Here is an 18,284-nt window from a genome sequence, read left to right as displayed (position 1 = left end):
AAAAAACGAGCTTTGAATCGTTTTCGATTTTCTGAGAATTTTGATAGTTAGAATGTCAAGGAAAGAGCTAGGGTAGAGAGGTCTGAAAGACTGGATCGAAAAAATAATTTGATGTTCAAACTAAACGCTGCAGTTCACTTTTGATCAAAATTTTGACCTATTAGCTCCTGTTTTTTCTTTGTACGAGTTAAAGTGATATAGTACCAGTTTTGAGGATTTCATCGCAAAATAAATTTCTTTAAAAAAAGAATACTTAGTTAACTAGGTAGGTACTAAAATAAGAGATCTTCAATGCCTTTTTTTTTTTTTTTTAATGGCCATCTACCTTGTAGTTTCAATTTTCACTGTGAAAATTTTTCAATTTTAAGGTACAAGCTTGCTGTTTTGTTTTGCAAAAAATTACGAAGATTTTCCTCCACCTCTACATACTTTCATTCCTCTCACCCGTGTCTTCTTTATAACTCGCAAAACGTAAACAACAGTTTAAAAGAGTCAATTTCTAAGGTTTCTTTTCCAATCCAAACAATAAGAACACTTTGAACCGTGAAAAAAAGCAGCAAAGAAAATCAAATGCTGTTAACCTAACGTCAATTATTCCACTTCGAATAAATTAATTTACCTGGTACACAGAACAAGCGCACACTTTGCTATACAGCCACGTATGATCTTCTAAGAAATGCTTTTGTAACGTGTTGAAAAGTTTATACTCGTGGAACGGCAACTCTTCGAATTTACGAGTGTTATAACTGCGCCAAAGGTGAACGAAGAACAAAGAACAGGAAAAAAACAAAAAAAAACAAAAGAACACGAGTAAAAATATGAGAAAAATTTCCTCGTAAATTATCACAACGTGTACAGCGAATGTCGACTTACAAATTTTTATACTTCATTGGCTGACTTAAAACTCTGGCGCCGATTTTCAATTTTTCAGAACTATCCCATAGCGAACCCTGGAATAAAATTTATGAATGTAAGTATTCGTATACCTACTAAACGAAAGCATTTTAACACATTCCACTTTAGTAAGTAAAGCACGTTGCATAAGTATATTCGCAGCGGGACAGCTGAGAGTTTAAAAGCTATACAGTACCTACTCGTACTCGTATAGTAGATACAAGGGCATTGTGCCAAGAAAATGTATAAATTTTGAGTAGGTATCTTCAACTCACCGTAAAATAAGTATGTAAAAGTTGTCTCGCTTGATTAATTTTATATTTGTAACGTTTTTCTACGGTTTCGCGCATTAGTTCGTGTTGTAAAGCTAAAGTGATGTTATCCGTGGTGTGGAACCAGCGTAGAAACGAACGCATGTATTTGTTGAATTCCGACCAAAATATACAAGCTGGAGCCCAAACGACTGCGAATAAAATAGGTCGTGAAGGAATTATACAATTGGAAGGGATTTAGATAAGCAGGTATGTATAATTTAATATAGGTACCTTGGTACGAATCGTTATGGAATAAGTCTTCGAAACATAGTATATCCAACATTTCAGAATCCGTTAAACCGAATCGTGCTGCTACCAGAAGAGCCAAAGCTAATTCCACCTAAAAGAATCATCACAGAGCATTGAAACACATCAATAATATTTCTTTTGCAAATCATACATATTATTTTAATTCTGAACTTTAAAAAAAAAAAAAAAAAAAAAAAAAAACGAAAAACTTAAATTTTACTTACCCTAGCTTTGCCTAATATTTTTTCTAAAGCGTCTAACATTTGATTGACCTGAACATCCATTTCAGTTTTCGAATAAATTTTCAATGAATCACTTTTTAACCAAGAATACTGATTGGCGATTATCTGAAAATATAAAGCACATTATTTAGAAAATATTAATACATTTATCTGAATGATAAAGTGATTTCTTTTGAAATGAAGAGCTTACTTTGATGTAAAATGGCAGCGAACTTTCTTTAACAGCGGAACGAATTTTTTCCGGTAACTGAGCACAAGATAAATCATCGGATTCGGCGATCAAAGTGTAAAGTATCGTTTCCGATTCGTTATCTCGTAATTCAGGTATCTGAACGAGATCAAAATATTGCTATTACTTCTGCGCCAGGAGTAATAAAAAAAAAGCGAAGAAAATATATAGGCAGTGGTAGATTTCTCACTTGAACAAAAACAGCGGTATCTTGAAGTTTATTTTGAACGTTTGTAATGGCAGTGGTGTTTTCTGTCACAGAAATGATAAACTTAATGTTTCTTGGTAATAACACCGGTATCCAGTCAATATTATCAGCTGGTCCTCGTAACTGTAAAGTATATTTTCCAGGTAAGTACGTATTAGTTTGATTTTCAAGATGGAAAAAGTGTAGATCATCGCCCGATGGAAATAAATACAAGTTATTACTCGAGCAGGCACTTACTTGGTCCAATCCATCGATGACTATCAGTACTGGTCGATTCTCTGACGCTAATGATAACAACTTAGGAAATAGTTCGACGTATTTTGAAATGCTCTGTGAAAAGACCAAAAATTGGTAGATACTTAGTCCATCAGATGAAATTTGAATATTTGAATATTACGACCCAAGACTCCGTAAATTCGAATAACCGATGATTGAATGAAAATATTCCCTCATATCAGGAAAAATTACTTCCCTAAAAATCTACTCAAAAATAATGGGAAAGTCATGTCATACCAACTCAAAAACAAAAAATAAAAAAATAAAAAAATAAAAAAAAACTGGATCATAAATGATCGATTCTTTTTATAAATAATTGAGAAGAGCTCATAAAATTATTGAAAAATTTATTTGAATTTTTGTATTTGAATAAGCTTGTTTCAAAATTAAATTTTCGAAGCTACAGTATGTTTAGGACTCAAGTTTCAAAATAAAGTAGGTGTGTTTGAAATTTGAAAATGAGTACCCTGCTCATATATCAGCTATATTACTCTATTATTGTATGTATTTTTTGAAAATTTATTTGGTAAGTAAAATTAAAAGAAAGTTGAAAGCATCAGATATTAATTTTTTTTAATTTTTTTGTTCAGGGCTATCAATTCTTCATCTTTCATCAAAAAATGAATAAAAAATAAAAAAAACTTGTGAAATTAAAAAAGAAAAATTTTTAATTAAAAAATTGAAAATGAAAAAAAACAACATTTTTCAAATTTGATCAACTTTTAAACATTTTTCTGGATTTTTTTCAAGATGAGCATTTTATTTTAGAATTTGTTTTTTCTGAAAACAATTCAAATCGAATCATTCAAAATTCAAAAAACAATTATTGCCACATTGGAAATGAAAATTGAATAGATGCTTACAACTGTAAATTTTTTGGAATTTAGCTAAATCGGACTAGTTCTCACCTTATGGAAGTTGTGGGTCAAAATTCCCCGCAACAAAATTGGAAAATTATTTACTCAAATATTATTGAAACAAATAATCAGGTGTTTCAGTGATCATTTAAATGTAGGTACATAGCATAAAAACAGATTTTATTTTGCATTAAAATAATCACTCAAACACACATTTTTTAAAAATATATAGGTATTCAGTTTTTTAATTTTGACATTAGCAATTTTTTTCTAATTTTTCGTTCATTATCTAGTATTAAACTAGAGCATGTAAGCAATATTGGAATCATAATTCAAAAAGATTAGAACTTTTCCCTTTGTTCAAAAAATCATCGTTCAGGTTTGGATAAATTCTGAAAAATTTTCCAGTCATTTTTTTATTTTCGTTTCAAGTATGGAGATATTGTTCCATATCAGATTTTTAATAATTCAATTTGGACTTTGTTCTAGAAAATTAAAATTTGAAATAAGCTTTTGACAGTTTTGACTGAATTTAAAAAGTTAATGTCGATTTTTCAATTATTTTTTCATGTAAGTAGGTACCTACATTGGTATTTCCAAAATTTATGATGGGTTTTGACTTGTTCAATGATTCACCAAAACGTGCTTATGGTCCAAACATTTTTTAAAATAATTTTATGTAGATATCGAGTGGCCCAAAAGTCAGTATCCCGATTTTCACGTATTAGTTTTTCTTTGAAAAATCAAAAACTCAGCATCGTAGAAAAAAACTAACGACATCAAGTCGATTTGAAATTTAATTCTCTACAACTTTATAATCAAGAAATTTGTTTTGGACGCTTTCTTTCGCCTCCAGATCGATTTTTGTGACTTGATGATTTTTATGAAAAAATTTTCAAAAGTTCATTTCTAAGAGTTTTAGTTTTTCTTTGAAAAATCAAAAACTAAGCATCGTAGAAAAAAACTAACGACATCATGTCGATTGGAAATTTAATTCTCTACAACTTTGTTGTCATGAAATTTTTTTGGACGCTTCCTTTCGCCTCCAGATCAATTTTTATGAAGCTCAGTTGGCAAATTTTTCGAAAATTTTAGTTTTTTGCAAAAAAATCAAAAACTAAGCATCCTAGAAAAAAACTAACGACACTACGTCGATTGGAAATTTAATTCTCTACAATTTTCCTCGATGTAATTTTTTTGTAGGATGCTTCTTTTCATCTCCAGATCAATTTTAATGAAACTTAGCTTGCAAATTTTTCAAAAATTTTAGTTTTTTGTAAAAAAATCAAAAACTAAGCATCCTAGAAAAAAACTAACGACATCAAGTCGATTGGAAATTTGATTCTCTACAACTTTGTCACCATGACATTTTTTTTGGACGCTTCCTTTCACCTCCAGATTGATTTTAATGAAAGTCAGTTTGCAAATTTTTCACCATTATTTTGTCAAAAAACCAAGGGTCTAAAACTTTTGAAGATGAACTTTTGAAAAATTTGGGAGGAGATGGATAATTTATTTTCATACGTTTGGTCAATCATCGGATATTTTTTGTGGACTTTATTCCAAAAACAAAACGATTTTCATCATTTCGGTATTTTGAAAAAAATATGTTTATTGAGATTTTTAGAACTATGCATTGACATAACGTTTGTGACATAAAAATTAAAACATTTCAATTTTATCCTTCAGACATAAAAAATGTACTGTGTCAGATCAATTGGTGAATTGTTAAAAGTAGGTAACTGGCTATAATTTTACACTAAAAAATCTAAATTTGATCAAATTGATGTACAAGGCTGAAAATTTATTTATGCTTCATTTTCTACTTCTATATACTTAATCTATTAATCGTAGTTTTCAAGTTCTCAAGCCTCTGGTAGATTTTTTCGATTTTTGAGTACATTTTTTTTTTTTTTTTTTTTTTTTTTGGAAAAAGTCTAAAAGTAAAGATTTGAATCCACTAAGATTTTAATCTACTAACAAGACATTGTAAAATTGGATTTAGATCGATCGAAACAGTCTAATCCTAAATTTGCAAGAGCTGAATTTCTTTTAAGAATAACTTATTTTGAAAAACGAAAAAAGGAAAAATGTTGCTGGATGCTTCAGAACAGCTGGAAACTGCAACCAGCAATGAATTTAGGTGATGAAAAATAGGGAATGAACTTTTTAATTTTCTGTCTTGATAAGACCAAATTTAAAAATATCATTTCATTGGTACTTATTTAATTTAGTTTTTCTAGAGCCTTCAACAGATTTTTGAACTATTTAGCTTCGAAGAAATCATCGTGAAAAGGGCCCAAAGTCATAAATTTGGATATATCTATAGGTACTGACTGCTTTTATAATCCTGTTGATTGGTTTAGACATAATTATCTCATCCCAGCTTTCCATGTTCTTTTTATCGAATTTCTATCTTTTAACTGGAAAATAAGTAAATTGAAATTTCAAAAAACCACCAAAAATCAAAAAATAAAATCCCACCGTTGAAATTTGGTTTGGAGGTGTATTTTAAGATGTTATTTCAATTTTTCTCAGTCTGGTCAAAAATTTTTTTTGACTTTCATTCTGACACTAGGAATTTTTAGCAGTCAAAATATACCTACCCAAGTAATTAATCAAACTCGTGAACGAATGAATGAAAATACGTACATGTGGTTCCCAAAACTGCCTCCCAGTAATAACGTAATGTATCTGCGAAAGAATACTATGCAACAAAAGCTCCAATGAAGAACTTTCCGTCGATATATTAACAAAACGGAATATAACAGCGAGATTTGGCAACAGTGTCTGACAATTCAACAGCAATCTGGCTAATACGGTCGTTTTGCCACATCCGGATAATCCATGAATAACCATTAATCCGCGTTCATCTTCAGCCAACACGTAACTGAAAAAAGAGGAAAAAACAAGAGATAATGATATGACATTTTCATCTGAATTCCTATTTTTCGTTTTTCTTCTTTCCTACCCCTTTCCATTCGGTCTCAAAATCTACAGTTCAAGTACTTACTTTTTCAAAATATTAACTATATTGTGATAATTGCTGATGGAATGAGCAGCGGCAGCCTTTTGACAGAAGATCGTTTGAATCATAAGTTCCCGCAGAAGTGATCGATCAACTCCAAAGTAGGAAGCTTTTGATCCAGCCTAAATCACAGAGTAAACGAGTTGACCGATAAAACATTGATCTTGATAAACAACAGCCTATACTTGAGTTTTTTTCAACTCGTCGACTTACATTTACTTACTTTTAATCTATCGTCGTCGATGATCGATCTCATAATCGATGTGAACTGAGGTAAAATTAGTGTTTTGATTTGATCTTCGTTGGTAGCATCGGTCAACTTGATGATATTCTTTTCAGACAGCTCATTCTGAACACGATTGTAATAGGTACAAATTAAGATAGTCTCACACCTTTCTTAATCGACTGTATAAAGACACAACCCTCTCACACAATAGAGGAGGAAAAACCAAGTAAGTATACGTACTTTCAACTCATTGAGCAATAAATTTAAACGCCTTTTGTTCTCTTGACGTATCGGGCAGCTTTCATTATCGTCGGAATCTTGCTTATTATTGATTCTGTGCAACCAGATGCTATGTTTGGTTAGCTCTTGGCTCATTCTCATCGTATTGTGTATTTCCTATAAATAAACGATACCACCGGTAAGTATTTTTGTAACGATTTTTTCCACTCGAGTCGCCCCAGACCAGTCCCCCGTTTGTCAATTCAATCGTTTTACGAAATATCGTGCTGTAAAATATAATACGGTCGCGTTTTCGAACCAAAGAAATCGAACCACGTGTTATGTATAATAAAAGATGAAAATAACACGGTAAAAAGATGGTAGGTATACGGCGTGGCGACGGCGGCGGTCGCAATTTTCTGACATTTGCGCACGATATGTTTCGTGCTGTGCCGACTGCCGAGTCTAAAATGCTGCCGTGGTTGATAATTGAAAAGAATTTCGGCGCGTATTCGACCATCTAGATATTTCGAAGCGTTAATTAACGTTGTTGTAAAGATTTACTTGTTCAACAGTAGTCGAAAAGTAGGTATCTCGCAGTTCTTGGTTAAAAGATGAGACTAAAGTTAATAGCATGTTTTCTACTTCATTGTTCCATTCTTTAAGTGCTTTTTCAACTTCGGCGCTGTTATCTTCCTGCAATAATGAAGAGAAGAAAAAAAATTAGATGGAGGTTGCTAGGCTAGGGGTAGCCTACTGGGTGTTCTGAAAGTATATAGTGGGTACGAGATGCTTGCAATAATGGAAAGACAGCTTGAGTTGCATCGCTGAGTGGTGAGTTGTCTAATTTATGGTCCACCAAGGCAGAAATAGTATGTACCTATCTACTATCGAATGAGAAGGTGTTTCATTTTATTGCTAGCCCATTCCCATGATTAGTGATAGTGTACAAAAATCATTAGAATTTTCGAGTTCAGAATTTTTTTCCCATATAAAATTTTTTTTTTGAACCGGTGGTCAGTCCAAAAAAACTCAATATATAGGTTCTCTCAATTTGTTCCCTCGATACCTAAACCTCAAAATTGACTTTCATCATTGTCAACAAAACTTCAATGTTCAGTTCTTAGCCCAGTCAAAATACAATTTGACCCTAACATACGAGCAACTGCCATCCAAAGTTTTTTTTGGTGAATATTATCTAGAATGGTGTGGTGAACAACGTACTAAAATCCTGTTAATGTGACTTGATTTTAATGACTTGGGACTTGGAACCTGTTCTACATATGTTTGATCAAATAAAGCCAAACTTGGGAACTGGGATTCTTTTGGGAGCTAGAGTTGACCCCTGGAGTGGGGAGGGTTAAAGTGGAGAATTACAGAAAGGTCATTTTTTGGAGGGTGTAATATGGCTCCAAATGTATGAAAATAGTCCAAAATCATAATATTGGTCAGTACTCCTATTGGGATCAACATATCCAAATTTCAGCTTCCTAGGTCATCCCCACTCCTTTTAATAAGGTAGAAACACCCTGATTTTACGTCTATATTTTGCCCAGTTTTCGTTTTTTTCCACTTTAAAAGGAGTGGGGATGACCTCGTTGTCATTGTAGTCTCACTCCTTTACAGGAGATAGCGTATATTTCCATCTACATATATTAGCCAGTTTCTAGCGTATCTGATAGTTTCTTTTAGGGTCTTACAGGGAAAGTTGGCTGGTGAGTTTGTTGTTAACAGCTCTGATCGTTCCCTCCCTTTTGTAGTTCTTCCTAGGATTTTCCCCTGTATTGCTGGCATGAAAATACCGCTTTCTCATATTTTATATGCTAACTACTTCAGCTTTCTGTGCTTGATACTTATACAAAGTTCTTACATTCCAGGTTGTGACGTTGATGTTGTTCCACCTTGTTTTGACTCCTCATATTCTTCGCACCCTATCTGGCTGTCTTTGCAGATGAGGATCAGCCTGATGGAGACTTAGGGCCATTGCTAAATTGATGTCCATATTATAATTCTAGGGAAATGTAATGGTGGTGGTTTCCCATTGCCTTCCATCATGATTTTCTGTAGGGGTTTCACCATGATTTTCTGTAGGGGTTTACTCCTTTAGCCAAATTTGCGAGTTTTAAGGTGCTGGTATTCACCTTCTCACTCTGAAGCTCTGCGCTTCCCTGTGGCTGGAATAAGTGAGTTGTCACCTAGTTGGGTGAAAATCTGCCCTTACACATCATAAAAATGTGGGCAGGCATTCCAGCACTTTACACCAATACATCATCATCATCATTATCATCATCATCATCATCATCATATTCATCATCATCATATTCATCATCCTCATCATCATCATCATCATCATCATCAAGTCATATGTATAACTGCTCCAGGTGGTATCGCATACAAATCAACACGTATACCCTTATGCCAAATTGGGTATATGGGCTAACATCCATTATGTTGGTGTTGCCTCTATCGCGTTGATGACGTATCTCATGGGAATTTATTTTCAAGCTTCTACTAGTAGTTTCCTGCTTGCTTACTAGTGACATCTACACAAGCACCTTGGAGCTAGCCAGGTACTTTGAAGACCCTGAGCTCCTCAGTGTTGACCTCTATAGATGCTCAAACCAGTTTCAGCTTTTTGATTCTGCTAACAGATGGCGTGCATGATCTGTTAGCTCGGCTAATAACTGGTAGTCCCCCAGTATTTGGCGTGTAATGTTGATAATTGCACAAAAGATTTTTAATTACAGGCACAAGCTTGCCTCTGTAGGTGGGCTTGAACCGGATACCTTGTAAACGGAGGTCCGCAGCTCTACCTACTATGCCATCGAGGGCATCGACCTTTTATTCCCTATCTGGACAGCGATTCCAATCGGAATTCAAGCAAATATTTGATGCAAACCTCCCAAATCGAGTTTGTAAAGAATGCCTCTGCGCATTGCGCAAACTCGTCTCTTACCTTACCCCACTTCCCAAGCGTAGGATCATAATCGCATGTGGAAGGTGGTTATCTCCTTCCACACGCAATTATGATTGTACGCTTGGGAAGTGAGGTAAGGTAAGAGACGAGTTTGCGCAATGCGCAGAGGCATTCTTTACAAACTCGATTTGGGAGGTTTGCATCAAAATGAACCCTTGGAATCGCGGTAATACCCTACCAAATATTCTCAGAGCATATTTTGTAGCTGGTTTCTTTCAATGTGCAGAAATACGCCACTTAATTTAAAAGCGTAGTGGCCTTACACAACAAAAATACGCTACAAAAAACGCTACAAAATATTCTTGTAGCCTGTTTCTCAGCAGAAATTTTTTTCTGCAGTGCAGAAAATGTAACAACCTGAAAAGTTGCTTCAAATTACGCCTGTGAATTGGCGTTAAAGTATAAAACGCCAATTAAACTGCTCTTTAAGGCGTTTTTATTGGCAGAAGGGCAGATTTTTTCCCAACTGGAAGTGTTCTGCAGCTCTCTTGCATTCTTGTTTGTAATCTGTATTTATGTAGGGGCTTGGCGTTAGGCTTGCCACTCCTCCCCATTGTTCCACCAACTGGAGAATTCTGCTTTTGCGATGTTTATCGATTCCAAGTCCATCAAACTGCAACATGTTACCACCACCCCATTCCACATGATGTGGATGAGCAGAACACCCCAGGTGTTGTCTTTGCCTTCTCATCTGTCATCAGGGACTGGCTCCTCTTGATGATCCAAGCTATTACCTAGAGACTACCTTTAGCGACAATAACCTGTGTCCTCGCAGGATGGGATGACCTATAAAGCTGAAATTTGTATATGTTGATTACAATGAGGGTACTGATCAATGGCATGACTTTGGATCCCTTTCATCCACTTGGGGCCATATTATGCCTCTCCAAAAAATATCCTGTCTGTAATTTTCAGTTTTGATCCTCCCCACTCCAGGGAACAACTCTAGGACCCAAAAAAATCCCATTCCCCAAGATTGACTTTAATTGGTCAATTAGAACAGGTTCGGGGTTCCAAGTCCCAAGTCGAGTCATAAAATGTAAAATGATTAAAATCGTGTCACTTTGAGGGGTCGTAGCGCCACCCCCTTTAGAGCTAGGGAACTGGTCAATAGCTCATTTGATAGGTACATATTTGTGAGTGGATGAAATTACATATCACTAAGCTTATTATACTCAAAAGTTGATATTTTAGAAGTTTTATGTGCAAAAAACTGATTTTGGGGGGCTTTAATCCGAGGGGGGGGGGTATCACAAGGAGTAGGGGCAGGGGATTTTAGTATGTAGTTCTCCATACCACCCTAGACAATATTCACCAAAAAAAACCTTTGATGGCAATTATGTTTGGATGCATCCCATTTTTTCCAATATTTGACTTTGCTATAAACTCAATTTTCCTTATCAAATTGACTCAAACTTCAATCCAACACTGCCTCATTTTTTCTTCATAATTTGACTTCAATTTCAGTATTGTTAACCATTGACTGAATATTGCTGAATCTAAAAATTGGTTTACTTTATGTACCTACCTCTACCTACCTAATCATCTTCAACAAAATTTATTTTTCACTCAACTTTCACATTTAATGATCCAAACTTCAATCTTACACCTCACTTACATTTCAACATAAACTCAACTTTTTCATCAATTCACGTCAATTTATGTATTTGACTCATTGACTTCAATTTCAGTATTGAATAAATTTTACCGAACCTTAAAATTGACGTACGTATGTAGTTGTTATTATAGGTACAATCTTCAAAAAAACTTCATTTTCCATTCAACTTCATCAATTGATTTCAATTTCTGCATGGACTGAATTTTACATATAAGCCTCAAAATTGATTTTCGTTCTCTTGCACAAAATACTAAACCTTGAAATTGACTCTCAACAAGTTCAACAAAACTTCAAATTTATTTACTCGTAGCTAGCTACCTACTTTAATTTTTTATCACATCCTACTCTACTCGATTTTGCTTTGATTAGGTACCCACGTAGTGAAAAATCGTGAAAATGAAATAGGGTACCAATTATTTTCCACCAATTGGAATTTCAGTGCCAATTAATCAAAGGTTAGATAAACCACCAAACCTACCACCAAACACAATAAAATTGTAACTCAAACTGCGTTTACCCTACAGACGGACGACCAATTATATATTTTTAGAACACCCTGTACATACGAAATTGCAAAAAAAAAAAAAGCTCTAGAACGAGATCCCACACCGTATTTTACAATCGAGCTCGCATTCATTATAAAAGATAGCCGGCGAGGTTTTTAATTAATAAAAATTATTAGGTTACGTGAATTAAAAGCAGAAAGAACTTTGATCAACGAGTTCATAATTACACATACAGGTCGTTAATAGTATAAATTCACAAAAGCCATATTTCCAACCAAAAAGTCTACGGCCGTTTCAGAATCCCCCATAGAGCTTTGATAACAATGCAAGTTTTCATTAGACACTCGTTTCTTTGATGTTTTTTTTTTCATTTCCATTTGTGAAAAATTCACCCATTTCCTTAGTACTGGACAATGCACCATTAGTAGGGGTTTTTATTTTATTGGTCAAACAAATTAGACTTATCGGATTAATTATAATTTATCAGGCAAAAAAAAAAGAAAAACTCACTTTGAAACCAGGTATATGCTGTTCTATGCTTTGCAGTCGATAACATGTTGGTTGGCATTCTTTATCTAATTTATACCATTTTTTCAAAAGCTCTTTATTGTTCGTTCGTTGTAAAGTGTTCTCGAAATCTTCGCATTCGATGGTTTTAGGAAGTAAAGACGTGCCCCAAGAATTGCTTAGAAATATCACCGGTACAATGTAACTGGTTTCCGATTGACCTTTATTATTAAAACAAAAGGCGAAAAAAGGGTTATTACATGCACTACATAGATGCAATATTTGCATCGCAGCTTTCGTGTTAAACACGAATTAAAAAATAAAATATACATATGCAATTCGAGTGCAAAATATACGAGTAGGTAAGTAGGTAGAGGTACAACACGTACGGTTTAATTCGAATATACAAAGTTCCGGGAATTTATGATCGCGCCGTTTTTCTAACAAGGTTTTCCAATGTAAATCCGCCATATGCAGCTCGTAACCTTCTTGACGGCATATTTTCCTCAGTTCTGGGTACACACTTCCGTGAAGTACGGTTTTCTCTACGTGGCATTCTGTACAACGAAAAAGGAAGGAAATGAAAGTAATTATTTTTAAGTGAAAAAAACAAACGTTGGTATCACGATTGAATGCACTTGTATTGATTTTTTTGCGGAATTATTTATGAGTTTATATTCACTTCACTACCTACTGGGAGGGAATTTTCTTCGATAGGCTATATTGTGGAAATGGGATTTTTTTTAAATATGTAGGTAGTCATTTCTGTGGATTTAAATTTACTATCCAATTTTGTTATATTCTATCTAACTATGTAGGTGTAGGTAATCCTGACTTTTAAAAGTGTGAAAAAAATATTACCTAAAGTTTGCTGATATTGATCACATTTCCTATGTCAGACTTATAAAAACTTGAAAAAAAACACAAATTCTTAAAAATTTTGAAAAAGTTACCATTTTCTGCATTTTAAAGGAAATCTTCAGATTTTGATTATGAATTTTAAGAATTTGAAAAAATGACTTTCTAACATTTGGTCAGACTTTTTAAAACTTGAAAAAAATATATGAGATCTTTGAAAACTTCAAAAAATCATAATTTTCATTAATTTTGTCAGTGATTTTTATACAAATTTTCTATGTAACTCTGTTCAATCTTCTCGTTATTTTTTCACTCATTTTCTATTTCTAGAGACTTTTAAAGCATTTTTTAGTTCAGTGATTACGTTAAAAACTGCTGAGTGATTTTTTAAAATCAATTTTCTAGCAATTCCCTTCTAATTTTTGAGCAGTTTTATTCAGAAATTTTTCAGGGATTCGTCTTTAATTTTTCAACGACTTTTCTAACCTACCTAACTATCTATCAATTTTCCATCATTTTTTATTTTTTTATGATGATTTTTTCAGTAATTTTTTTTTTCCCAGTGAGTTTAAAATCAATAGAAGAAAGTCAATAAGAAATGTCATTTTTGATTTTTTTGTGTTTTTTTTTTTCAATTCCTCATTATCTTAATGATGAAAAAAAATTAAAAAATACCCCACTTAGCTCTAAAATTACCTACATGTTTTTCTAACAAAAAAAATAAGATCGACGAAATTAAAAATTACTTTAAAAATGTGTTGAGGCAAAATTATTCAAAACAATTAATCAATTTTCATATTTTTTTTCAAAATGAGCAAATATTTCACACGTAGTTGAAAAAGTTTGAATTTTTGAAGCTTGAGTGAGATTTTTTTGGTGAGTTCGAGGAGTGAAGGGAATAAGGGAGACGATGTGTATTGATCAAAACATCTCGAACTTCTACCACTTTTTTCAAACAATAGAAAGTTAGAGACCCTTTTGAACCACACTGCATTCTCTAATTTGAACGAAACCAGGGTAAATCGAAAGAACATGCCCTAAAGCACCTCTTTTACTAGCTAAATTTCATTTCTGACTTCTGACAAACTTTTAAAAATCTTAAAAATTCAAAAAAAGTTATTCTTATGACAATTTTTTAATTTTTTCACAACATAATACACAATGATCTACCTAGTAAAAATAAATTACTTCATTTTGAACCCCTTCCCGTCTCCTTCCCATTCAAGAAATATCAATTTCAAGCCATTCTTAACCTCCTGTGAGTTCTCAAGTTTATTTAGAAATTTCAAATTCCTCCGGAAGTTTTGAAAATTCAAATTTTTTATTTTTTATTCTGTTCACAAACTGGGCCAAAAATTTATTTTTGAACAGGCACTCTTGGGATTTCACGAGTTTTTGCTCAATTTTTCCGGAACATTTTGAAATTTCTGGAGAAAACTGGACACTCGTTGGAGGCTTCAGAAAGGTTTGAAACTGGTCATTTTCGAAGGAGGAGTGAATTGAAGTATTTAATTATTTGCATTGGTTCATTTTTCTTAAAAAAAAAAAGTTTTCAACTTTTTTTTTTAATTTTCAAAATCATAAAATAAACTATAAAGTCTTGTTTGAATTTACACATTCAAATTAAGGGGTTTCAGTTCAAAAAGTTCCTTTGTAAGATCATTTCACAGTGATCTTCCCCACACTCTGCCGAAGGAAAATTATTAAAAACTCCAGTGGAGTTATCAATATTAGTCAGGGGGCCCGTATAAGGATCACTTGCACCCCCTGCCGATCCTCCGGGACAACTTTTTTCCTAAAGGGGGAGTCCTAAGGAACATTTCTAGCCCTTATCCACAAAAAAAAAAGTGGCCCTACTAACAAAATGGCGCCCATTTTGATTGACAGGTCAGCCGAAATCGCAGATTTTGCGTTCCAACATAGGACTAGCATAACATTTTTTAAACCGTACATGAATAGATCGAAAGAGCAGGCAAAAATTCATCACCTGTCAAAATTTCAAGGGCTAAAGTGCCTTTTTTGATTTTTGGTGAATTTTCAAAAATCAAATTTTGGCCAAAATGTAAGAAAAAATCAAAATTTAACCAAACTGACCTAGAAAGCTGAAATTTGGGATATACCCTATTTTCGACCTGCCAAATCGATTGGAAACAGTTTCAAACAGTTTTGAGCAGTTCTGGAGCCTCCAGCAGATTTTTGAAACTCGAAATTCCCACAAAATTTCATCAAACGGAATTTTTTTTTTTTTTTATTTTTTTATTTACATTTAAAAATTACAACGGCCGTAGGCCTCTATTAATTAGGTTAATATACATAACAACATATCGTTTGCAGCATCTCCCCATTGGGATATACTGCTTAAATAAAATTGACTTAATTTAGCTCAAGCCTAGGTCTAGCACATGAATGCGTTTCAAGCGACGAGTTTCAGCAGTGTTATCCAGCAGTTGAATGGCTCTAGTGTTGACATGCTTTTCCAGCCTTGTTTGGTATATTGAGCTAGCTTTGCTTATTATGGCTTTGACCATTTCGATATCAGTGTGTTCATGGATTGATTTATTGGTTGCATACCATGGAGCCTCAGATATGGTTCGAAGTATTTTATTTTGGAAACGCTGGATGATTTCAATGTTTGAATTGCTTGATGTTCCCCAGAGTTGACATCCATATGCCCACACTGGCCGAAGTATACACTTGTATAGCAGTATTTTATTGTCCAGAGTTACCTTAGATTTTTTCCCAAGAAGCCAGTGCATCTTTCTTGCTTTTAAATCTAATTCTTTTCTTTTAGTTTTGATATGAGATTGCCATGTTAACCTCCTGTCAAAATGAAGACCCAGGTATTTGACAGATTCTCTCATGGGTATAATGACATCATTCAGCAGTACTGGGGGTGGGTTAACTTTCCTCAAAGTGAAGTTGATATTACTGGATTTTATGGGATTGACTTTTATTTTCCATTCCTTTAAATGGAATTGGGAATTCGAAATTAATTCTGCAAACTAATTTCAATACGCTGTGAAGTCGACTGCAGGTGAATTTCAAGTCGTTTCGGAGCCTTCAGCGATTTTTTGAAAATTAATGGACATCCAGTAAATTATTGAAACTTGAAATTTCCCCAAAATTTCATCAAAATGGAGATGCGGAAAGCTAAAATTAACTATTTGTATGCACTCCAATTTTAACACCCTCTTAAGACGACTTCAGGTGAGCTCAAGTAATTTTGGAGCCTCCAGTGATTTTTTGAAAGGTTTCATGGCGTTTTTAGGAGAATTGAAATTTTCAAAAAGTAGCTGGAAGCTTCAAATTCAAAACCACTTGAAACCACCATTCAGTGAAATTAGTTTGCAGCGTAAATTTCGGTTTGCTAACCCCATTTGATGAAATTTTGGGGAAATTTCAAGTTTCAAAAATCTAGCGGAGGCTCCAGTAATTTTCAAAAAATCGCTGGAGGCTCCAAAACTACTTGAAATTCACCCGCAGTCGACTTCATAGCGTATTGAAATTAGTTTGCAGAATTAATTTCGACTTTCCAACTCCATTTGATGAAATTTTGTGGGAATTTCGAGTTTCAAAAATCTGCTGGAGGCTCCAGAACTCCTAAAAAAGGCTTGAAACAGTTTCCAATCGATTTGGCAGGTTGAAAATAGTGTGTATCCCAAATTTCAGCTTTCTTGGTCAATTTGGTTAAATTTTGATTTTTTCTTACATTTTGGCAAAAATTTGATTTTTTAAAATTCACCAAAAATCAAAAAAGGCACTTTATTATGCTAGTCCTATGTTGGAACGCAAAATCTGCGATTTCGACTGACCTGTCAATCAAAATGGCCGCCATTTTGTAAGTAGGGTCACTTTTTTTGAGGACAAGTGCTAGAAATGTTCCTTAGGACTCCCCCTTTAAGAAAAAAGTTGTCCCGGAGGATTGGTAGGGGGTGCAAGTGATCCTTATGCGGCCTCCCGACTATATTTGAATTGGGAATTGGGCTGCTAGAATTATTTTTGAGGGCTCAAGATCACTTTATTTTTATTTTCAATTTCCAAATAACCTAACGTTTGGATTTCAATTTCAACTTCAACAACACGAGCTTTTTTTTGATTTGCTTCACATTAAGATATATATTAACCAACAAATTGCCTCGAGAAAGAAGCTTATTATTCCGGGAATACATCATTTCAGCCGATTTAATTCAATTAGGTACTGCAACATACCAGTTACATTTACATCGCTGTTTGTAGTTCTAAGCAGTTGAATCATTTGAAAATTAAACATCTCGAGTAGGTAAGTATGGAAAAAAATCTCGCTCGAGTTAGCAAAATGGAAAAACCAGAGCCGAAAACATTACGAATAGGGTTATATAATGTGGTTTTTCGCGTGGAAATAACTCGTAGGTAATGTACCAAGCCACCAACATGTAAGTTGGTTACAGCTCCTGCTACATGTACTCGTACATGTATTTGCGTACGTACAAAATACACATATCTATCTACAAATGCGAAAATAAAATAAATAAAAAAAGAATACATACCCTCCGGATCAGCGGCGCATACATAAATAACAATTTTTTTCGCTTTTAAAATAGGCTTAGAAACAGGAACAACGCCTAAGAGAAGTTGTTTATGCGTATCGCTCAACTCGTTGATATCCTCGGGCAAATATAAATTTCTATCCGGCGTGGTTGCTTGCGAAGAAATAACGGGTTTCAAAGGTTTACCGCATGCCATATCTGAAGCAAAAAGGAGATGAAAAAAAAATTTCAGCAAAGACGAGAAAAAATCCCAATTACTGTTAAACACGAAATAATAGTAAATACCGCTAATAAGCTAAATGAGACGAAATAGTACGATGAAAACAATTCTCGTTGACTAAAATTAACGAGCGAAAAAAGAATGCAAACGAATAAGCTACCATCCCGAAGGAATTTATTAAACGCGAAAAAGAAAGAAGAAAAAAACAGTTACATTAAATTTTTTTTACTCTTGTAACAATACAAGCGGGTTGTCGGGAGTTGTTTGCGAAAAAAAAAAAAAGGTAAATTGAAAAAACGTATACGATGCGATGAATAATTTACTCGGGCC

At 33.8% G+C, this 18,284-nt stretch overlaps 1 protein-coding gene across 1 annotated transcript in view; it reads right to left on the bottom strand.

Moving 5' to 3' along the window:
- Positions 1-18,284, bottom strand: part of LOC135835184 (NACHT domain- and WD repeat-containing protein 1) — a 56,244-nt gene that overhangs the window by 6,536 nt on the left and 31,424 nt on the right. The window contains exons 3-18 of the mRNA XM_065349339.1: positions 17,735-17,932; positions 12,740-12,907; positions 12,354-12,571; positions 7,307-7,438; positions 6,764-6,919; positions 6,521-6,646; positions 6,283-6,419; positions 5,922-6,159; positions 2,374-2,466; positions 2,119-2,259; positions 1,890-2,027; positions 1,682-1,804; positions 1,440-1,548; positions 1,170-1,357; positions 874-950; positions 620-746 (exon numbers count right to left, since the gene is read on the bottom strand). Coding sequence (XP_065205411.1) covers positions 620-746; positions 874-950; positions 1,170-1,357; positions 1,440-1,548; positions 1,682-1,804; positions 1,890-2,027; positions 2,119-2,259; positions 2,374-2,466; positions 5,922-6,159; positions 6,283-6,419; positions 6,521-6,646; positions 6,764-6,919; positions 7,307-7,438; positions 12,354-12,571; positions 12,740-12,907; positions 17,735-17,932 — 2,369 coding nt within the window. The remainder of the gene's footprint in view (positions 1-619; positions 747-873; positions 951-1,169; positions 1,358-1,439; positions 1,549-1,681; positions 1,805-1,889; positions 2,028-2,118; positions 2,260-2,373; positions 2,467-5,921; positions 6,160-6,282; positions 6,420-6,520; positions 6,647-6,763; positions 6,920-7,306; positions 7,439-12,353; positions 12,572-12,739; positions 12,908-17,734; positions 17,933-18,284) is intronic.

Source organism: Planococcus citri, chromosome 2 (genome assembly GCF_950023065.1).
Source record: "Planococcus citri chromosome 2, ihPlaCitr1.1, whole genome shotgun sequence".
Lineage (NCBI taxonomy): Eukaryota > Metazoa > Arthropoda > Insecta > Hemiptera > Pseudococcidae > Planococcus > Planococcus citri.
This window is presented reverse-complemented; position numbering and strand designations above follow the sequence as displayed.